This window comes from Apostichopus japonicus, chromosome 16 (genome assembly GCF_037975245.1).
Source record: "Apostichopus japonicus isolate 1M-3 chromosome 16, ASM3797524v1, whole genome shotgun sequence".
Classification (NCBI taxonomy): Eukaryota; Metazoa; Echinodermata; class Holothuroidea; order Aspidochirotida; family Stichopodidae; genus Apostichopus; species Apostichopus japonicus.
This window is the reverse complement of record NC_092576.1, coordinates 5,564,847-5,589,343: the sequence shown is the minus strand read 5'-3', so window position 1 is coordinate 5,589,343 and position 24,497 is coordinate 5,564,847. Positions and strand designations below refer to the sequence as shown.

The 24,497-nt window shown below is 36.8% G+C and overlaps 1 protein-coding gene across 8 annotated transcripts in view; it reads right to left on the bottom strand.

Moving 5' to 3' along the window:
- The window catches only part of LOC139983226 (uncharacterized), a 102,912-nt gene that overhangs the window by 60,423 nt on the left and 17,992 nt on the right, over positions 1 to 24,497 (bottom strand). For 3 of the 8 annotated variants that reach the window (XM_071996632.1, XM_071996631.1, XM_071996633.1), the window contains 3 exons: positions 24,339 to 24,383; positions 23,548 to 23,562; positions 23,095 to 23,118 (listed from right to left, as the gene is read on the bottom strand). In XM_071996632.1, coding sequence (XP_071852733.1) covers positions 23,095 to 23,118; positions 23,548 to 23,562; positions 24,339 to 24,383 — 84 coding nt within the window. Of the gene's footprint in view, positions 1 to 19,058; positions 21,260 to 21,751; positions 21,769 to 23,094; positions 23,119 to 23,547; positions 23,563 to 23,607; positions 24,234 to 24,338; positions 24,384 to 24,497 lie in introns of those variants that run through there. The other 5 variants (XM_071996634.1, XM_071996638.1, XM_071996635.1 and 2 more) reach the window with 5 other exon arrangements.

The following is a 24,497-nucleotide window of genomic DNA, read 5'->3' as shown; positions in this document are numbered from 1 at the left end:
ACCTCTAGTACAACTACTGTTTGCAAACATGAAAAAGTCGGTAAAGGATAAATTGTCGAAACCATACACAATCTTGAAAACCTGGATCAAGTCCCCACGTAACCTCCTAAGCTCCAGTGTGGTGAAATTCAACAGTTGTAACCGCCTATAATAAGGAACCCTCTTTAAGGAACTAATCATCCTAGTAGCTCTCCTCTGGACCTTTTCGAGTACTTCCTTATCCTTAGCAAAATAAGGGTTCCAAGCCTGCACAGCATACTCCAGATGAGGCCTAACCAACTGCTTATAAAGCCTAACTACGATGTCCTCTTTCAGAAAACTGAAGTTCCTCTTGATCATACCTAAAACCCTATTACCTCTTTTAGCAGCTTCAAGACAATGTTTGGAAGGTTGCAGAGACGAGTCAATGTAGATACCTAGGTCTCTTTCAACAGAGACCTCCTGTAACTCCACACCATTTAGATTGTATGTAAACTTTTGTTTACTACTACCAATGTGCATTACCTTACATTTATCAATATTAAAAAGCATTTGCCACCCCTGAGACCAGGAAAAAATCTTATCCAAATCCGCTTGAAATTTCTCAGAATCGCTTTTGGAAGGGACCTCAGAATACAATTTGATGTCATCAGCAAACTTCTTAGCTGTACACAAAATATCTCCGTCGATGTCTATCTTATCAGCCTGTGGTGCCCTAAGGGAAACAATTGCATCTTTAACTTTCTGCTTTGACCTGACAAAAGAAAAGAAGGCCTTTGGGTTATCCTTAATTTTTAGGGCAATGTTTTTTTCGAAATTCAATTTTGCATCAGAGACTAAGCATTCTACCTTCAGCTGATGAATTTTAAACTTGGCCAAAAGAGATTCAGATTAAGTCATCCTAAACAACTTCCACATTCTACGTTTTTCCCTAATTGCAAACAACATCAAAAGCTAGTATATCATGATCACTAGTTCCTAGTTTTCCTAGACCGGTCAAATCAACAACATTGCTTGGATTAGAACTCAAAACAAGATCCAGGATGTTATCCCCCCTAGTAGGGAAAGTAACATGTTGATGTAAAAAGCAATCTTGCACAACATCTAGAAAATTACTACCTTTCCTACTACTAGAACCATCTATCCAATTAATGTCAGGAAAATTAAAGTCGCCCATTATAACAGCATCACCTTTAGCAGCCTTTCTAATTGAATCAAACAGCACGACATCATTATCATCGCTGCTGTTAGGAGAGCGGTAAACAACACTCACAGTGATAACGTCCCTGGACCTCTTGGAGTTGTTTGTGGACAACTCGCACCAGACAGAATTAACAAAAGACCCTTGAAACTGAGATTTCTCAACACTTACAATGTCATCCCTAACATACAGTAAAACTCCCCCACCAACCCCGTTATGAGTATCCCTTCTGTCCTGACGATACACAACATACCCCGGGTGAGAAACCTCAGCACTATCAATGTCCTCCCTTAACCAAGACTCGGTGATACCAAACACATCCGGTTTCAGATCCTCGAGAAGCACAGTAAATTCAGCAAATTTTTTATGAATACTTCTAGCATTGGTAAAGACAATCTTTAGCTTATCCCTGAAACTATGTACCTTAGCATGCCTCCTAAAGTTAGAACTATGACTATCACTTTTCTTGCTCTCAAAACGCCTATAATCGCCTCCACTAGGAACATAATCCTTATCCAAACTAATTCCTGGCTTCATCGCCACCCAATTTAGTTTAAACATAGAAATATTCTCGTAAATTTAGCTAATTCCAACCTGGATGATTATCACCCTTTGTTCACACATTTTAATATAACCTTTGCATTAATTAGTGTTACGCGTCATTTTCATTAACATATTATTATCATCGCTTTTATTATTATTGACTAAGATTTGCATCATGATATTACGCAAACATCTTGAAACTATTTATATATTTAATTGAAATCGTAATGAGTTTTAAAATACAGAACAGTCAGTGAAAAACTTCCAGCCTCCACCGGAATTCGAAGCCGGGCCTCCCGTTTTTTATGCGGACACCCTAACCACTAGTCTATGGACGCTGATTAACATGTATAGAACAGGATAATGAAATATGAAAGGAGAATGTGAAGATCATCGAGGAATGATTGGCCAAACTAAAGACATATAGTTTACATCATGCTTTTCTTCTCAACAAGCACGAACGATTTTTAGAGAAGAATTTATCTCCTACAGTAGGCATAAAATCAGTCATTGTCTCGTTTGTTCTCTTATTAGAGAATGACTTGACATTGAATGATTTGCAGGAGCAAGAGTAATGTTCAGTAAAATTTTGGAGTATTGGTTAGGGTCTTTGGAAATTCAAGCTCATTTTAGATGCATTCATTACTAAAAACTTAAACAGTTCTCTAAAATGGGAAAATATTGAACTATTGAATTATGCTTCTTCCTGCTCAAGAAATATTTATAAATTACTGCTTACTCGTAGTTAATCGCCATGTTACTGCAATCAACTGTTTAAGTTAATTGAATTTTCGACACGTTAGTAGCAATGTTTTATCGTGCAGTAAAAGGATACTGCTTCTTTATTTTTACTGTGGAGGATTTGAGGAGACATGAAATCATGCTTTGACGGATTGAGAATTCACTTCTAATTTCTTGTAAGGTGTCACGACTACTATTTTTGTCAGATTTGTTTCAACATTTAACAAGAAATTGGTTATTATGTGATTGTCTTATGCAGCAATATGCTTATTTATAACTTTCTTATTTTCAACAGGGAACAATTTTTTCTTTGTAAGAAAATCATTGAAGAGCGACCACCTGTTAATGGCTATATAAGCAAAGTATAAGGTTTATGTTAAAAAGAAGAAAGCTAGACTCCGAGAAAGGCTCATATAAAGTATGAGGAATTAAGACGTTCCTTTTATTATTGTAAAATGTTATATGAAGGATAAACTGAATATATCTGTATTTGCAAGATTTCCTCTATATGAAAGCCTAAAGATAATGTATTGTCTTCTACTTTGTGATATTTGTAAATACAACCACCACAATAAACTGATGCAAATGAACTATGAATGTCGTTATCAAAGAAATCGACTTACCATAGACAACTACACGAACATCTTCAAAGATAGGATCTTCATCTATAGTGGCCAATGTCGTTACTCTGAAAACATGATTATGTTTGGTGGAAACTTTGGTGATTATAAGAGATCCATTGGGGTGAACTAGGTATTCTCCGGACTTATATCCGGGCCCAGATATTCTACCTTCTGTGAGGGATATAAATGGTCGATCGTTGCTAGTCACATTGGTTGAATTAAACCAAACTGCTCCATATAAATCACCAGGATAGTTGCAGGATATCGTACCTTTCTTTCCTAATTGCAGATATTGCGGAGACTGGCACTCATCTGATGAAACAACCGTGCCTGTAATTGAAGAAAAAAGACGTTAACCTTGTTTCATATCAAATGAAAGTTGTAGTATATCCATTTTTCCCCTCAGACCGAGTTCAAAATGTATAAATTGGTACATGTCAAAGTAACATGGAACCACCATATGAAATCAAAATTAAATTTGACTTGCATTCAACTACTGTTTACAAATACCATTCAATTGACATCCTAACCCAACCACACTGCCCAACCAGAATAGCATCGTTCATATTGCATTTCCAAAAGTATTCAAGAACCTTTCACCACATTTGCGAATGTCACCACCCCCCATACCTGTCCAATCGTCCCTTCCAATATTGGGCGTATGCATGTGATGTGATTGAGTAAGTACTAATCCAGACAGAGCAAGTCCTAATACCGAAGTGCACGTCTTTCATTTCACTTCTTGTATCTACATGTAACCCTTCCCTCTCCCTTACATATATAAACCATTGCAGTCTCACCCCACTATCCAAGATAAATTCGGTACTGAATCTTACCATTTAATATGCACCAAAGGATAGCAAAGATCACAAAAAGGTTTGTGATAGACATCTGAAAATGGAAGAAAACTGAAACTTAATTGTACTCCTGACATAAATTGATTGTGGGACATCACGAAATAATGGAAATCAGGTCTGGTATTCAGAATGGCTCTCTATAGACCCGTGGGCACGGTTTGTTGTGGGATAAATACAGGATGGTTATAATCTATGGCCTACCGGTTAGATTACCGTCTGATTTATGACTAAAATTAATGATAAAACAAAACCATTTATGCTATACTTGCAATGTAACGTTACATAGACCAACACCTTTAAAGGATATACTAAATGACATGCAGATGTGTAGAGCAGAGACACGCCGAAGACTCAGAGATGATGGTAGGGTTGGGGATCCTTCGACCCTTGGGGTAGGGGAGTGTACCCTTATAGTCCATAAGTTAGGTCTAAAGGCAATGCTGGCTTTATAATACTTTACTTGTATGCTGCAGAAAGATATGCTACTCTTGTTTACATGTATAGTGTAACGTTCGTCAGCATATATTTTAGAAGGCAACCCTTCAAGTTAAGATATATACATGGCATATTGCATATCGTAGAAATAGAAGTGGGACGAATGACGCCATGCGACATGGACTGAAGCCACTTATCCAACTGGTGGAGCTTTGCTTTTACGTCAAGAAAGTACGGGCGCGTAGTACAGACACTACGTCTTTGACGTAACTGAAGTGATGAAGTTGACATTAATCACTCAAAATTGTGATATCGTGGGCCGCATTTAGGTGCCAAAATCGTCAAAAGTATGCCAGTGAACTGCAGTTTCACTGGTAATTCTTACGAAGCGATATATGAAGCAATTAAATGAATACAATAACAGCTACTGTATAGTATAGTTAGCCTAGTCCCCTAAACCGGTTACGGCTGCCCTTTCAGTGCGATATGACTAAAGCTTAATAACAAAACTTCTCACCACCTCATTTTACTTAAAACTGTATCCTTAACGATAGATCCACATCCCAGAATAACATTGGATGACGGTTTATCACTAACAATTCAGTAATAGGAAAATAAGCTTAGCCTAACTTAAGCCTTTGTACGTAGCTTTGCCTTTGGTCTAAATTAGGAAACCTAGGTCATAATTTCAGCCTAGAACTTTTTAGTCTATTAATGTATCTAGAATTGTTCCCAATATTTAAAGACCTCTTCCATTTGTAACATGTTCCCAACACTACCATGTGACAATAGGCCATAAGCAGTAAGCTGTGTTTTGAGGTAGGCCAAATCCTACTCAGCCTAGCCAAATATGTTCTGAACTCTATTGTCTATTTGCAAACGACACACTCAAGCTACTACTCCTGCTAACATATCATCCTTTGATGGCTGTGACCGACTGTAGACATTCATCAAACTTTTTGCACCCTCAATATGAAGGTTGTTTTTTTATTATTATGGAGGCATAATTGCAGAGGCATGAGAAACTTGCTACAGAATGTCTTGTGTTTAAGATTGTAGGGACTTGCCCTAGCTGGAAGCATGTTGTGGGTTACTTCATTATTAACAAACTCTCAGCTCAAGCTCAAGCCCAGTTGATTAACCAATGTATTGGAATTCTAACTGAACATAAAAGGAGCGTCCAGTGTCTCACATTTGAAGGCTGCTACACCAATCAATCCACAGCAAAGATTCTTGGAGCTAACCTTTCATTCCCTGATTGGCGGTCAATCTTTCCTCATCCTACCCTCCCAAATGAAAATGTGTACATAATGTTAATGCATTTCACATGCTTAAATTGATGAGAAATTCATTTGCAGGTATGAAAATCATTCAGTTACAAATGAGCAAGGGGAAAATAAGAAAGTTGTGTGGCAATTCATTGAAGAATTAGTTCAGATACAGGAAAAGGACACAATGTTCTTAGCAAACAAAATTACTGCAAAGTGCATGTAATGGAGAAAACTCAAATTGAATGTAAGCTTGCACAGACATTGAGTTCCTCAGTTGCGGATGCAATTAACTTTCTGCGAGAAGATATGAAGATCGCAACATTTGATGGTAGTCAAGGGACCACTGAATTCATTCGAATCATTGATATACTATTTGATAAACTCGACTCCAGGGTACAATCAGAAAACTGTGTAAAGGCCCCTTTGAGGAAATATTCTATGGCAGAATGGACTGAATGGTTCAGTGGCTGCTGTAAAGTTCTTGAAAGTCTCATATATGTTAGTGGATGCCCTCTTTATTTCACAAGAAAGAAAACAACAGTGGTTGGATTCATCATAACTAATATGTCAACTCAAAGTTTCAGCAAGACGTTGCTAACCAAGTCGACAAACCAGCTTCATAATAGTTTATCGCACAAGTTTTCACAAGAGCACTTGTCTTAGATTTTTTCAATAAAGTTAGGCACGTGGTGGATGGAGCAATAATCCAACAACACGACGATTTTCTTGGTCATTGAGAAGTGTTTTGATAAAAACATTGATTTCAACAAGTTCTTCTAGAAAACAGTTTCATGTTTGATAGCCTTCAAAAATTCATTTTTCAACGGGAGACCAAAAGGAGACAAGTACCACCGGTGAGAAATGGCACCACTTTACCAAGACGAACAGGTAACAGAACATTACTGAGTGTTCAGTTCATGAACTATCCAACTGATATTCAAGAAAACTGCCTCTACTATATTGCTGGTTATGTCTCTCGAAGAATGAGACAAGATATTAAATACATGGACTGTGCAAACTCAATATTTGAATCCATTTCTTAGGGTGCTAAAGACCATCCCTATTCTGCTGTGAATGTTCAAAGGTATTCACTGATTCTAAGACGCAAGGAGAGAGGAGGATTAAAAGTGCCATCATCGAGCGTTGCCAAAGTTTTCCAAATTCGCTAATTAGTTGTTCAGGTACAGTACCAACATACATAACATTCCTTCATCATAGTGAAGTCATTTCTAACATGACTTGCATCTATAATATTTTACAAGGTATGAAGCCTGTATCATTTTATATATATTCTTTAAGTCAGTCATGATTGCAAATTCTCTTCTTCAATCAGCGCCTAGTTGAAGAGGTGAAAATTTAGTATACACATTCAAATTTTAGTTTCACCATTCAAAGGCAAACTCATCTAGCGATACAAAAAATGCTATGAGGCCCTAATGAGGCCCTCTAACATAATTTACAATTTAAGAAAACAGAAATTAAAATATATAAACGTTTAAATAATATAGTAAAAATAATAATAAAACACAAAATAAAATGATCAAAAACTTTGAAATAGAAGTAAAGCGAGTAGAAAAAACAAAACATATCAAGGTCTGTTAAATACAACATTACAAAGCATTAGAAATGTTTTATTTAGGCTCCCTCCTAAACAGCAAAACAGGTAGCCTATTAACATTCCACAACTAAGATAGAATATCAAATAAACCATGAAGCATGCAAATTGCAATAAGGAATGAAATTCAAGTCTTGAAAATATCTCAAACATATGGAACTTTTCTTCCTGGTATACACCACTGCACTAAGAACTGGGCAAATGACAAAGTAATGTTATTGACACGTAAGCACCTAATGTAATACCCATACCACACTGGCCAAATTTAAATTACATTAGCCCTAATGTTAGTCTATATGAATACAAACAATGCCTACAATATTAGTACTGTACTACTAAAAAGCTATGCTGAGAGATTTTGGTGATAGGCTTATACTTAAAATGTCAATGGTATAGCTGCGTTAGTGGCTAGGCCTGACGTTACTACATTGTAACTTCGATTTGTCGCCCCACTTGCTTGAGTCATTAGAGGCGAAAAAACGTTCAAAGTTGTTTCTTAATGCAGGAGTATAGTTCTTACCACTCTGGTAGCCATAACATGTCTCTGTTGTAAAAATTACACCGACTCTTTCGAGAAAAAAAACGGATAAAGTCAAATTTAATATTAGAGTCGAATGCACAATGTATGTATGAAGACGTACAAATGATATGGCTTTATGCCGTACAACGCAAACGTCATTCACTCTTTTCAAGGCTTGACTGCTTTAACACAACAAATTCTACTTGGTATTAAGAGCCTCGTTACTGCAGCTATATATATAATAAGCCTCTTCATTGTCCAAGCAATGTGAATAGGCTATGACTTATTGTTATGGAATTCATGATAATACAAGCGTAGCTAATGTATACCTTGCCGCATGCTGAGTCATATAAAGTAAATAAACATTCTATTGTAAACTAGGCTATGTCTTTTTGTGTTCTAGGCCTAGATTGAATCGCCATTACAAACTACAACGAAGCGTTAGCATTATTCTATCAGAATGCAAAAACAAAAATGGTTAATAACGTCAAATCCCAAAAATCCACACAACGATACGCGTTACACAGATACTTCGTATCGAACGCAGAAATGACAAAAGAAGTACGCGTTGCAGGTGGCATACTCCTATTAGCGTATATATAAATCCGCCCTGATGTTCTCCTTTAGGAAAAGTGCCAATAAGAAGCAGAATAACAGTTGTTTGCTATGTTATCAATCAGGATCTACCTTTTTGTGGCTTGGATGTTAAAGAGAATGAATGGAAGCACATGTGGTTCAAACATTTAAGAAAATTTAGGCAATTTTTGACCACTTTAGCCCTCACAGGAGCAGCGTACAAAAATTGTTTACGACTGAGTAAAGAGGTTTGTTTACAAGTGAAGAAAACGTCATGGCTCTCGTAGCAAACAATCTGCATGGTCATGATACGGAAAATTGATGGTACCATGAAAGGCCAACTTGTCAGCTATCCAGTGATAGGTAGCGCTCAGCTAGTTAGAACTTTTATCTAGACTTACAGACTACATCACTTTGTGATTTAATGTGTAAGTCAATGGGGTTTTAATGGGCATATGGTACCTGCAGAGATCATTCGTATGGAACGCTGAAATGACAAAGGAAGTACGCGTTTCACACCAGTTATCACACCAGTTTGAATTTAAAATCTGGAGAATTGAAGGTGATTCAAGGTATTATAGAAAAGCTTGCGTGAAACAAGAAGATTCCGCAGGGACAGCTGGCTGATAGGAAGGGGAGCACTATGATAAATTTTGAGATCTTCTAGCTCAAAACCTAAACGGTCATGGTAACAAACGTTGAATGTTTTGTGATAGCCCAAGCCATAAGCTATAATATGGTGGGTAAGAGATGCCAGTTGAAAATCTTTATCTATGCTTTATCGGCCATGGAGAGTGACGAGAGTGTAAGTCAATGAGAGCAGTTAATTGTGGTGCGGTACATGCAGAGATCATTCGTATGGAACGCCGAAATGGCAATGAATTACGGGTTGAAAAGATCATTCGTATGGAACACAGAAATAATAGAAGATGTGCTACTGCCCTAAACAGGATGTGCTACAATCAAGGAGGTACTACAAGGAACATCCTTGCTACAACCCTAAGCAGGGCGTGCTACTAATACTCATAAGTGACGATGCTACTGTAAGATTTCTTTGAGATTTCGTCAATAAAGAATTTCTTCTTCATCCTGGGTGCCGTTATTCACTGCGTTGACATTTCTTTTAGTTGATCCGCAGCACCTTGCGTGCATCTGGCAATTGTTGCACTGTTTACCGTATGCTGGACATTAACCGTAGTTGTGACGGCATCCACAGTTACCACACGCCTTTAGGGGTCTTTTGAGTTTGAGCTAATGTGCCATTTATTAGCTCTGTTTGGTTTACTAGGACCAGCTGGGTTGAGATGAGCCGTGCCCATCTGATTTGGTGTTTAGTCCCCCGTAATCTGTATTTGTCCGATACAATCAATTGTGGACTGTGACGGTGTAGCCAAATCTTTGACCTAGCTCTTGCTTGCCTCTAAAAGTCTGAATAGCCCTTTCCAATCTTGGATCTGCTTCACAGAGCAGCCAGAAAATGTGCCAGCCTTTTTCTTCAATAGCTTTCCAATTTGGTCAAAACAGATTTTAGATCTGTTTCCGTACCGGCAGTTTCTAATGTGAAGGTATTGTGTAGTGTAAGACTTTCCTCGCCAATAACATGTAGGAATATAGACGTTTGGGTTTTCGTTGAGTTTTCTGTTCCCCCGGAGGCGTCAAGATGTAGCAAGAATCTTTGATTAAACTTCTTCCAGTTCTCTGACACGTTCCCGGTGAACTGTGGTCTTTGTGGTGGCGTTAATCCTGTGCCATATATATTACTCATATGAATTTACACTGTTCATGTATACCACAGGTCAATACGATGGTTACCTATACTAACGTTGTCCTCGTATGCTCGTAATACTATACTGCAGTTAACTGTAGCGGGTGTGTCATGTCGGCCTAGTCTACCTGATCAATACATCACATAACGTTAGGTAACGCCGAGTAACACTAAACAGTATGTTTATTGTACACTTGCGAAATGTGCAAAGTCGCACCTCCGCTACCTTCAATTTTTTCTTGAATTCGTCCAAATATATACATAATTGCCCCAAAAAATGTTACCATGTAAGAAGAAATAGATAACCTTGACAAAAATATTCAACCCCCCGCCAGATGAAAGATATAAAAATAAAATAAAATAAAATGATCATTGTCTTTAATAAAAAATATAGCCTACTAATGGTTGACATGCTGTTTCTAAGTTTTTACAATGTTTGAACTTAAAGTCTCAATATGTGTTTGCTGATGAAATTCGGAAAACAAACTTCCGAGGCAGATTCTGTGTTTCTTATTCTGAATGCACCCTGAACAGGTGGGATTAACGGAGAAAAGCTGTCGCAATCAAAACAAGAAATATATGCTCTGTTGCCCTTATTGCTCCAACGATTTACCGTAAAATCACTGCGACCGTCCATATCAGCATGTTCATTACACAAATGAATCCTATATACTCGTATCGCCCACTTTGTTGACCCAAGTCTACGGATGATACGTCTGAAAACACCTGTTTATTCATTGCAATGGGAAGGAATGACACAATTTCGCAAGCTACATCGGTAAGACCAAAAGAAAGATACTTTTCAAGAGAAATGACCTAACACAGGCTAGCCACGAACGTGAAAGTAGTCAAAAGCCTAACGGTCGTAAACAAAACAGAACGATTTGATTGCCGCATGATCTGTTGGGCGGGGCTTGCACATTTTGATTGAAGTTTGTAGAAGCTACGGACTTGTTAATAACTCTGGCGAATTTAATTCAACTCAAAATGTTTAACGACAGATAACTCAATAAAACCAATGAATATTGATATGAAAATTGCAAAGAACGGTGTTATTTTCAGTGAGCTTTTAGTGCAGTAAGCTGGAAAGGACGAAGTTTAAATTTTGCTAACACGTACTGAGACTTTTAGTTAAAATACAACTAAAAATCAATGCGTTCAGAACCACTTCTAGCATTTCACAATCGCTTATAAAAGTATGATGACGTATCGCTATACTAGATCAACCTAAAATTGATAATGTTGACCGTGGATCATACATGTCCTATATTTCAAATATTAAATCTAATGGTGCAATAGTGCTGGGATTAAACCCTCGGCCTGTGAAGCTTAATTTTCAGTCATGTACTGTTTCTGAAATTTCTCATAATTATAGAAAATGCTGCAGCTCCTTCCCTTAACATAACACATCCATTATTCACGGTCGTTTCGATCAATATAATTTATACATAGGCGCTTCAATCTTTAACAACCAGCTCCGCGATGATTTGGGAGTAGTTAAAGGCCTTTTTGAAATATTCAATTGGTTTCATTTTTTCAATGCAATGTACATGCGACACATTCCTTCAAGCTCGCATAATATTCCCGTGATTTATTTGTAATGTTTGAACACAATATATATATATATATATATATATATATATAAATATATATATATATATATATATATTTATATATATATATATATATATATATATATATATACATATTCATTACGATTTTCATTTATATATATTCATTTGCCTTTGTCGTTTACCTCCATTGCATTAACATAAAGTCTGTTCAAAGTATCTCTTTCGAGATCCGGCTTTAGGAATAACAAATGATTTTCGAGTTGGATAGCATCATGTTTGATCTCTAGAGTAGGGCAAAATATGTCACCAAAAACAGAACTAGTGTTGTTCGATATAGGTGACAAACGCCTACAGTGGAATTACGATCTTCCTTACCGGTTTCGAACCTCTGGACATACAATCAGCGTCCATAGCCTAGTGGTTAGGGTGTCCGCGTACAGAGCGGGAGGCCCGTGGTTCGAATCCCGGTGGAGGCTGAAAGTTTTTTCACTGTTCTTGATTTTCCAACTCATTACGATTTTCATTTATATATATTCATTTGCCTTTGTCGTTTACCTCCATTGCATTAACATAAAGTCTGTTCAAAGTATCTCTTTCGAGATCCGGCTTTAGGAATAACAAATGATTTTCGAGTTGGATAGCATCATGTTTGATCTCTAGAGTAGGGCAAAATATGTCACCAAAAACAGAACTAGTGTTGTTCGATATAGGTGACAAACGCCTACAGTGGAATTACGATCTTCCTTACCGGTTTCGAACCTCTGGACATACAATCAGCGTCCATAGCCTAGTGGTTAGGGTGTCCGCGTACAGAGCGGGAGGCCCGTGGTTCGAATCCCGGTGGAGGCTGAAAGTTTTTTCACTGTTCTTGATTTTCCAACTCATTACGATTTTCATTTATATATATTCATTTGCCTTTGTCGTTTACCTCCATTGCATTAACATAAAGTCTGTTCAAAGTATCTCTTTCGAGATCCGGCTTTAGGAATAACAAATGATTTTCGAGTTGGATAGCATCATGTTTGATCTCTAGAGTAGGGCAAAATATGTCACCAAAAACAGAACTAGTGTTGTTCGATATAGGTGACAAACGCCTACAGTGGAATTACGATCTTCCTTACCGGTTTCGAACCTCTGGACATACAATCAGCGTCCATAGCCTAGTGGTTAGGGTGTCCGCGTACAGAGCGGGAGGCCCGTGGTTCGAATCCCGGTGGAGGCTGAAAGTTTTTTCACTGTTCTTGATTTTCCAACTCATTACGATTTTCATTTATATATATTCATTTGCCTTTGTCGTTTACCTCCATTGCATTAACATAAAGTCTGTTCAAAGTATCTCTTTCGAGATCCGGCTTTAGGAATAACAAATGATTTTCGAGTTGGATAGCATCATGTTTGATCTCTAGAGTAGGGCAAAATATGTCACCAAAAACAGAACTAGTGTTGTTCGATATAGGTGACAAACGCCTACAGTGGAATTACGATCTTCCTTACCGGTTTCGAACCTCTGGACATACAATCAGCGTCCATAGCCTAGTGGTTAGGGTGTCCGCGTACAGAGCGGGAGGCCCGTGGTTCGAATCCCGGTGGAGGCTGAAAGTTTTTTCACTGTTCTTGATTTTCCAACTCATTACGATTTTCATTTATATATATTCATTTGCCTTTGTCGTTTACCTCCATTGCATTAACATAAAGTCTGTTCAAAGTATCTCTTTCGAGATCCGGCTTTAGGAATAACAAATGATTTTCGAGTTGGATAGCATCATGTTTGATCTCTAGAGTAGGGCAAAATATGTCACCAAAAACAGAACTAGTGTTGTTCGATATAGGTGACAAACGCCTACAGTGGAATTACGATCTTCCTTACCGGTTTCGAACCTCTGGACATACAATCAGCGTCCATAGCCTAGTGGTTAGGGTGTCCGCGTACAGAGCGGGAGGCCCGTGGTTCGAATCCCGGTGGAGGCTGAAAGTTTTTTCACTGTTCTTGATTTTCCAACTCATTACGATTTTCATTTATATATATTCATTTGCCTTTGTCGTTTACCTCCATTGCATTAACATAAAGTCTGTTCAAAGTATCTCTTTCGAGATCCGGCTTTAGGAATAACAAATGATTTTCGAGTTGGATAGCATCATGTTTGATCTCTAGAGTAGGGCAAAATATGTCACCAAAAACAGAACTAGTGTTGTTCGATATAGGTGACAAACGCCTACAGTGGAATTACGATCTTCCTTACCGGTTTCGAACCTCTGGACATACAATCAGCGTCCATAGCCTAGTGGTTAGGGTGTCCGCGTACAGAGCGGGAGGCCCGTGGTTCGAATCCCGGTGGAGGCTGAAAGTTTTTTCACTGTTCTTGATTTTCCAACTCATTACGATTTTCATTTATATATATTCATTTGCCTTTGTCGTTTACCTCCATTGCATTAACATAAAGTCTGTTCAAAGTATCTCTTTCGAGATCCGGCTTTAGGAATAACAAATGATTTTCGAGTTGGATAGCATCATGTTTGATCTCTAGAGTAGGGCAAAATATGTCACCAAAAACAGAACTAGTGTTGTTCGATATAGGTGACAAACGCCTACAGTGGAATTACGATCTTCCTTACCGGTTTCGAACCTCTGGACATACAATCAGCGTCCATAGCCTAGTGGTTAGGGTGTCCGCGTACAGAGCGGGAGGCCCGTGGTTCGAATCCCGGTGGAGGCTGAAAGTTTTTTCACTGTTCTTGATTTTCCAACTCATTACGATTTTCATTTATATATATTCATTTGCCTTTGTCGTTTACCTCCATTGCATTAACATAAAGTCTGTTCAAAGTATCTCTTTCGAGATCCGGCTTTAGGAATAACAAATGATTTTCGAGTTGGATAGCATCATGTTTGATCTCTAGAGTAGGGCAAAATATGTCACCAAAAACAGAACTAGTGTTGTTCGATATAGGTGACAAACGCCTACAGTGGAATTACGATCTTCCTTACCGGTTTCGAACCTCTGGACATACAATCAGCGTCCATAGCCTAGTGGTTAGGGTGTCCGCGTACAGAGCGGGAGGCCCGTGGTTCGAATCCCGGTGGAGGCTGAAAGTTTTTTCACTGTTCTTGATTTTCCAACTCATTACGATTTTCATTTATATATATTCATTTGCCTTTGTCGTTTACCTCCATTGCATTAACATAAAGTCTGTTCAAAGTATCTCTTTCGAGATCCGGCTTTAGGAATAACAAATGATTTTCGAGTTGGATAGCATCATGTTTGATCTCTAGAGTAGGGCAAAATATGTCACCAAAAACAGAACTAGTGTTGTTCGATATAGGTGACAAACGCCTACAGTGGAATTACGATCTTCCTTACCGGTTTCGAACCTCTGGACATACAATCAGCGTCCATAGCCTAGTGGTTAGGGTGTCCGCGTACAGAGCGGGAGGCCCGTGGTTCGAATCCCGGTGGAGGCTGAAAGTTTTTTCACTGTTCTTGATTTTCCAACTCATTACGATTTTCATTTATATATATTCATTTGCCTTTGTCGTTTACCTCCATTGCATTAACATAAAGTCTGTTCAAAGTATCTCTTTCGAGATCCGGCTTTAGGAATAACAAATGATTTTCGAGTTGGATAGCATCATGTTTGATCTCTAGAGTAGGGCAAAATATGTCACCAAAAACAGAACTAGTGTTGTTCGATATAGGTGACAAACGCCTACAGTGGAATTACGATCTTCCTTACCGGTTTCGAACCTCTGGACATACAATCAGCGTCCATAGCCTAGTGGTTAGGGTGTCCGCGTACAGAGCGGGAGGCCCGTGGTTCGAATCCCGGTGGAGGCTGAAAGTTTTTTCACTGTTCTTGATTTTCCAACTCATTACGATTTTCATTTATATATATTCATTTGCCTTTGTCGTTTACCTCCATTGCATTAACATAAAGTCTGTTCAAAGTATCTCTTTCGAGATCCGGCTTTAGGAATAACAAATGATTTTCGAGTTGGATAGCATCATGTTTGATCTCTAGAGTAGGGCAAAATATGTCACCAAAAACAGAACTAGTGTTGTTCGATATAGGTGACAAACGCCTACAGTGGAATTACGATCTTCCTTACCGGTTTCGAACCTCTGGACATACAATCAGCGTCCATAGCCTAGTGGTTAGGGTGTCCGCGTACAGAGCGGGAGGCCCGTGGTTCGAATCCCGGTGGAGGCTGAAAGTTTTTTCACTGTTCTTGATTTTCCAACTCATTACGATTTTCATTTATATATATTCATTTGCCTTTGTCGTTTACCTCCATTGCATTAACATAAAGTCTGTTCAAAGTATCTCTTTCGAGATCCGGCTTTAGGAATAACAAATGATTTTCGAGTTGGATAGCATCATGTTTGATCTCTAGAGTAGGGCAAAATATGTCACCAAAAACAGAACTAGTGTTGTTCGATATAGGTGACAAACGCCTACAGTGGAATTACGATCTTCCTTACCGGTTTCGAACCTCTGGACATACAATCAGCGTCCATAGCCTAGTGGTTAGGGTGTCCGCGTACAGAGCGGGAGGCCCGTGGTTCGAATCCCGGTGGAGGCTGAAAGTTTTTTCACTGTTCTTGATTTTCCAACTCATTACGATTTTCATTTATATATATTCATTTGCCTTTGTCGTTTACCTCCATTGCATTAACATAAAGTCTGTTCAAAGTATCTCTTTCGAGATCCGGCTTTAGGAATAACAAATGATTTTCGAGTTGGATAGCATCATGTTTGATCTCTAGAGTAGGGCAAAATATGTCACCAAAAACAGAACTAGTGTTGTTCGATATAGGTGACAAACGCCTACAGTGGAATTACGATCTTCCTTACCGGTTTCGAACCTCTGGACATACAATCAGCGTCCATAGCCTAGTGGTTAGGGTGTCCGCGTACAGAGCGGGAGGCCCGTGGTTCGAATCCCGGTGGAGGCTGAAAGTTTTTTCACTGTTCTTGATTTTCCAACTCATTACGATTTTCATTTATATATATTCATTTGCCTTTGTCGTTTACCTCCATTGCATTAACATAAAGTCTGTTCAAAGTATCTCTTTCGAGATCCGGCTTTAGGAATAACAAATGATTTTCGAGTTGGATAGCATCATGTTTGATCTCTAGAGTAGGGCAAAATATGTCACCAAAAACAGAACTAGTGTTGTTCGATATAGGTGACAAACGCCTACAGTGGAATTACGATCTTCCTTACCGGTTTCGAACCTCTGGACATACAATCAGCGTCCATAGCCTAGTGGTTAGGGTGTCCGCGTACAGAGCGGGAGGCCCGTGGTTCGAATCCCGGTGGAGGCTGAAAGTTTTTTCACTGTTCTTGATTTTCCAACTCATTACGATTTTCATTTATATATATTCATTTGCCTTTGTCGTTTACCTCCATTGCATTAACATAAAGTCTGTTCAAAGTATCTCTTTCGAGATCCGGCTTTAGGAATAACAAATGATTTTCGAGTTGGATAGCATCATGTTTGATCTCTAGAGTAGGGCAAAATATGTCACCAAAAACAGAACTAGTGTTGTTCGATATAGGTGACAAACGCCTACAGTGGAATTACGATCTTCCTTACCGGTTTCGAACCTCTGGACATACAATCAGCGTCCATAGCCTAGTGGTTAGGGTGTCCGCGTACAGAGCGGGAGGCCCGTGGTTCGAATCCCGGTGGAGGCTGAAAGTTTTTTCACTGTTCTTGATTTTCCAACTCATTACGATTTTCATTTATATATATTCATTTGCCTTTGTCGTTTACCTCCATTGCATTAACATAAAGTCTGTTCAAAGTATCTCTTTCGAGATCCGGCTTTAGGAATAACAAATGATTTTCGAGTTGGATAGCATCATGTTTGATCTCTAGAGTAGGGCAAAATATGTCACCAAAAACAGAACTAGTGTTGTTCGATATAGGTGACAAACGCCTACAGTGGAATTACGATCTTCCTTACCGGTTTCGAACCTCTGGACATACAATCAGCGTCCATAGCCTAGTGGTTAGGGTGTCCGCGTACAGAGCGGGAGGCCCGTGGTTCGAATCCCGGTGGAGGCTGAAAGTTTTTTCACTGTTCTTGATTTTCCAACTCATTACGATTTTCATTTATATATATATATACATAAATATATATGTATGTATATGTATGTATATATATACCTTATATATATATATATATTTATATCTTTTATCTTGTATATATATATATATATATATAAGGTATATATATATATATATATATATATATAAGGTATATATATATATATATATAAGGTATATACATATATATATATATATATATATATATATATATATATATATATATATATATATATATATATATACATACATACATATAGTGGAAAGTGGAACGCAGCTACAAAATGAATGATGACAAGATGCAACACTTTTTTTGCAACAAATGGATGAAACTTTAATGGCGTCGAAATCATGAGACGCAATTAAGTTTGAAATGTAATGCTAGTTCACATCTAGCTGCATCATGCATAAAATTGAATTTGTGGGGTGATTAAAACTTTAAAAGGTATGGACTAAGATTATACGTCCTACATATTTCAATTAAAACAAACGGCACGATAAATAAAACTGTTACTATGACACGAAACCCATTGGTAAAAAATTCTTGTACTGGCACTCTTGAAATAAGTATCGGCTGCTAGAAAATTAAGACAAACTTCACATTTGTTCCAATACCCTTGTACCAGCTTAAATCGTCCTGATTAAATGTACTAAAGTTATTCTTATAAGTAGGTTGTAGATGTTCCTTTAAATATTTAAGCCTTCTGTAAACCGTAGAGATGGAATTCTGGAGGTATTTAGCCTCCAAAATGGGGAGCTATGCAACAGTTGGATATTCTTGCGGATAATCTTATTCAAGTTGGGGAGTGCCCTGTTATAACTTACTAGAAGGGGTTATTTATGTTGAATTTGTAATTTCTTGCCAGGTGTTTTCTATTTTTTAAATTGTGGCATTTGAACTCCGAATCATAACCTCTACTGACAAAATACGTTTTGTATTCTGTTAGACGGTTATTGATTAATTATGTTATCGGCAATTATTGCTTGCACTTATTATAACTGGGGTGGGGGGTGGGGGTTGGTGAGTGAAGGGAGAGGAAGGGGTGGTTCTGTTTGTTTTTTGGTTCTCTTTTCTAATTTAAAGTTCTGTATTTTTTTTCAGGGAGAGTCACTACCCGACAAGCCCTATAAGTTTATTTAGTACGCTTCCTTTCAGAATTTTTGTTTCTTATCTCCTTCTATGTTATATGTTAACTTATGTTGTGATAGAACAAAAATATATGAAAAAGAAAAGAAAATGTAAGCTTGTTTTTAACATATTCAGCCATCGTTGTTTATCATCTTCTCTACGATACGAAAATACAAATACATAATATATACAATCATACAAAAGAATAGAGAGATCCATCCATCCATCTTTAGACCATTGTGATATTGTCTTTATAAGGATTTTAAACTTTGACCTCTGTTAACCTGAAAGACATTTGACCCTTACCAGTGATCTACATAACATATCTGACGTCCCCACCTCTTGTGTTCCAGTTCTTGCACAACCTGTACTCAATATAGGGAATCAGCCTCATAGGCCTACCGAGTATGATATTTAATCAAGCTCTTTCTCTTTTTCTACATGCCATCATAATCGAAAAGATTCCTTTCGCTTCCGGTGTAGAATCAAATCAGAGAGCCGGTTGGATTAGTGATTTCCTGCCGTGTTTCGTTTGACAACGTTATGCAATTTACAGCATTGTACACCGTATCGTAAATGTTTGCCATTATTGAATTCGAATGATCAGCAAGGTTCTTGCACAATGCAAACCTGCCTATTAAGTACAAATCTTTAATACATGTCTCAATGGTTATTACTGTAAGGCTAAACAAGTTGGATCTACATACCAAGAGTGAAGTTCAACAGAGATGTATTTTATTAGTTATCGTGTTGACAAAGGTTTCGACTTCGACTTCTGTTGATCTTAAATGACCATTGAACGTGTACTCATCAAGTTGGATGAAAAAAAAAACTTTGTTACTAAAAACAAATAGTAACAAAAACCTAAATATTAAATACATATAACCAATAAGACACAAAATTTAAAAGCCTAAAGCAACAATATAAAAAAACACTCGTTCTAAACGATAATAATGAAAGTCCTAAACACATAAAGTCCAAAACAAATTCAGAAATATGTAAATAATAAAATAGGTTTAAACAAAGAATACACACAAGATTGAAGAATAATCAATAATTAAATATAAATAAGTGTGAGAAACTATAGTACATTAAAAAAATATTGTAAAAGCATAATACAGATAGTAATAAACACCCAATACTAAACGATGAAAAATAGAACCCTAAACGTAATAATAACAAATCTTAAAACGAAATGCTAAGAATTAAGTAAATAGTTCCAAACGCGGTATGCATATTATAACTTGAAACACAGACAATTCGTATGAGGTGTTAAAACCTAAAAACAAATAGTAACAAAAACCTAAATATTAAATACATATTACCAATAAGGCACAAAATGTAAAAGCCTAAAGCAACAATATAAAAAAACACTCGTTCTAAACGATAATAATGAAAGTCCTAAACACATATAGTCCAAAACAAATTCAGAAATATGTAAATAATAAAATAGGTTTAGACAAAGAATACACAAAAGATTAAAGAATAGTCAGGAATTAAATATAAATCAGTATGAGAAACTATAGTACATTAAAAAAAATATTGTAAAAGCATAATACAGATAGTAATAAACACCCAATACTAAACGATAAAAAATAGAACCCTAAACGTATTAATAAAAAATCTTAAAACGAAATGCTAAGAATTAAGTAAATAGTTCCAAACGTAGTATGCGTATTATAAATTGAAACACAGACAATTCGTATGAGGTGTTGAAACCTAAAAACAAATAGTAACAAAAACCTAAATATTAAATACATATAACCAATAAGGCACAAAATGTAAAAGCCTAAAGCAACAATATAAAAAACACTCGTATGACAATTCGTATGAGGTGTTATACACACACTCCGTCACCTTCGCGTAGATTCACATAGGTCCCCAAACCAAGTTTTTATTTCAAACTTTGACCTTTGGTGACCCAAAATAACATTTTACCTCCTCAGAAAATAATAGACACCTTTTGCTTAATGTGATACATCCACATGCAAAGTATGAGATATATTGAAGATTCCCCTCTTGAGATATTGTGTTTATTATGATTACACATTTTGAGCTCCTGTGACCTCAAATGACCTTTAACATTCTCAAAAACAATAGCATCTTTGTACTCATTATGGGGTATTAAATTTATTGAAGATTCCCTGTGTGTTAACGAGCAAAGCTGTCTTCTTCCTGATATATCTTATTCCTATCTGCTAAAACGAGGGATGATTCAGTTGCATCATACGGACGTCGTCCACCTGCCTTTCAAATTTCAAACCCTTTCACATCGGACGGTGATTGTTAATGACCCGAGTCTTCCAAAAGCTTTGCTCTAATTAATTGAAATATACAAATATATGAATAAATACAAGCAGAATAAGTGCATGTTTCCATACTCATTAAATCATTGTATCATTTCTCAGTATATTAGTAATAACTCTACACATTGTACTTTAGCTTAGTGAGTGTGCGTTGAGGACGACATATGTAGTGCATTTTACTTATTGTACACAAATGACGACATTAGTACTGTAGTTTAAATATTGTACATACGGTAAGACATTTGTACTGTAGCTTATTGATTGTACACAAAGTAAAACGTTAGTACAGTAGCTTATTGACTGTGCACATTTGGCGACATTAGTCATGTAGCATATTGATTGTGCAGAAATGACGGAATTAGTATGGTAGCTTATTGATTGCTCAGAAATGATGACATTAGTACTGTAGTAGTTTTTACAACACATAGTATATTATTTTGTTACCTCTGAATATAGAACACGGTTTATCAGTTCAGATATGGAATCGCAGTATAAAGACTTACCCTTCCGTTTGGTTGGTCTGAAAGCAACAAATGGGTAAGAATATTATTATATACAATATTCAAATATGTATTATGATCAACAAGAAGAAAAGACAGTTACATTGGTTTATGTAGCAAACACAAGGTTAAACAAATTAAAACTGCGAATAGTGATCTGATTCCAGTTATTATATTATTCAGTTGTTTAAATAATTCACTTTGCATGCAAAGTACACCTATACAGTGAATTCCAAAATCAATTAGCTAAAAGATCTTTCAGTTTAACATTGTTGCGATTGCATGACTTCATAAACTATGTGCTACCATGTTATCACAAGAAATTCACCATGGCAACCACACTATCTTGTTGAGAACACAGTAAAGTCATGACTGTTGTGGCGGAACCAAGGTGCGGGGAAGGCAATGAGGGTATTACCCAATCATGTTATACCCTTGGTCCCCCACTCGGCTTCTCCTCCCTTCCCGTGTACGTTTACATTTTATTAATGTCCATAGTTAGAGTGCCTTGTGGTAACAAGTTAATTTGTGTTGCAATTTGTTTGAGTGATGTTAAGGAATCATGTGACACATAGTCAATAACCAGTTAAAAGGCATAACACATTTACTTCCTCTTACACGGCAGTCTAAGAACGGGGGATCCCATTTTACAATGACTAAGATTTATCGAACTTTGTCCTCTCTGACGTCTAAGACAAACTCAACAGCAACGGGCAGTGAGGTACGTAAGGAGCTATCAAAAGAATGAGGAGTGGGATGGGAGGGGAAAAATAAAACCGGTGGCCACTTTGGGAATCTTTACTAGACGAATTTTAATTTTTTATGCTTCGTTGGGCCAGTGCAGATGGTAAGCTTTTTATCTCGAAATTTTGACCGCTTCACCCACTGTTATTTAACAATTTTAACTAGTTATTCTTTTTTTTCATATATTTCTATATTCTCTAACCTTCGACTACTATACCTCAAAATTTCAACCATTTCCTCAAACTGACGTAATTGTAATCTCAAAACATCGACTTCAGTTGTTTTTAGTTTATAAAGAGTATTTTTGCTCTATGTTTTTGGTTTGTCAAATACAGGTTTTAGTACAGGCCAAAAAGTTGATGACACTAAAAACCCATAATTTTGTACCATCCAAATCATATGGGTCACATAATCGTATAAACACATACAAATCCTGACATTTTACTCGTAAGTACAATGTTTTCTTAAATATTTTACCAAATTTACCACAATATCTATAAAATCCTTCCCTGCTCGTAGAATAATTTGATAATTTAACCTGATGAAAAGTACAGGCATAATTTCTACTTATAATGGGATACTAACATTACCAGTTTGCTTACCACTTCTTCATTTGCCTTCTCTTTCTGTAATACAAATGTAAGACGCGAAGTTCAATATTATCACGCACATTAACAGAACATGCAAAACTAACACGGAAAGAAAACGTGAAATGAAATATTTTCTACTAAATTGGAAGTGACCTTTATCTGTGTATTTATTTACTTTATTACAGTTTGTTTCTTGTGAAGAAACTAATCGCAGAGTATCTGTTTGCCAACGATAATTATATAAATTTGAATACAGAACTTAAACGTTATGTGTTTATAAGGGTTCTCTATACTTTTGGTTTGTAAGTGGCGTAATACTATTAATTAATTGTGCAAGAGGTAATAAATCATTCATAATAAACCTCCAACCACCAGTTTGGCTTTGATTGTAGAGAAGATGTCTATAAGCTAGGAAATCATGGTAATGTGGAGAGTTATTACAGGATGGCAAACAAAAAGACATACCTCAAACTTCTTTAACTGAAAGACAAGATGTGAAACAACCGACAAGTTAATGTTGTCACTAAGTTAAAGATACAAATTTAACACAATATGATAAACTAATTACTGCTTAATTGCACCATAGTGATACGATTAATATCATGGGAATTAATCGCTCTTTGTCTTAAAAATGCAAACATTGTCCTGTTTCTTAAATATCCATTCCTCTGTTCATTTCTAACTTAGTCTACAGCTAGCATAATTTGTAGGCAAACATACCAGCTAATATACCAGACATGCAGTGACCGGAAGTGGAAATGAAAAGGCAATGTAACTTTTCCCCAAATAACAGAACCCTTTATTCGTTCCTTCCACTACTGATACATCTGCAAAACACCATTGCCTGTCTATATGGATGAATATTCAGTGCAATACACCGATCTTCTTGGCATAATGTAATTCTAACACTACATTCGTGGTTTCTTTAGTAGAATTGGCCTAATAATAATATATTGATATACTATTTAATAAATTCTAAACACATTTTAAGCGGTTTCATTAATAAATACGACAGAATAGGCAATTATACTTCTTAACATTATCCTGATACATCCAGGTCATTGCTGTTCTGACTAATATATCTTCTGAAAAGCCGTGGCGCAACCACCTCCTCCTCACCCTCTCTTGAAGTAAACGTAATTTCGCCACTCCTGAAAAATATGAGAGTCGTTGAATGGAACAAAGTGTTTTTGGCTTCTACTGTTCACATTATTTTTTGCACTGGATTGAAATATATTTTACTAATATATACTTACAAGCATGTTATATATATTCTCGTTCAGAGGACCATGTGTAGTGTACTGTGTGAATAAACAAATAACAACATTATTAGTACACATTAAATCCCTTGATATGTATGCAATAAGACCTAAGCAACAACTTGATGGGTGTTATTTAAACGAAACCCAGATGAA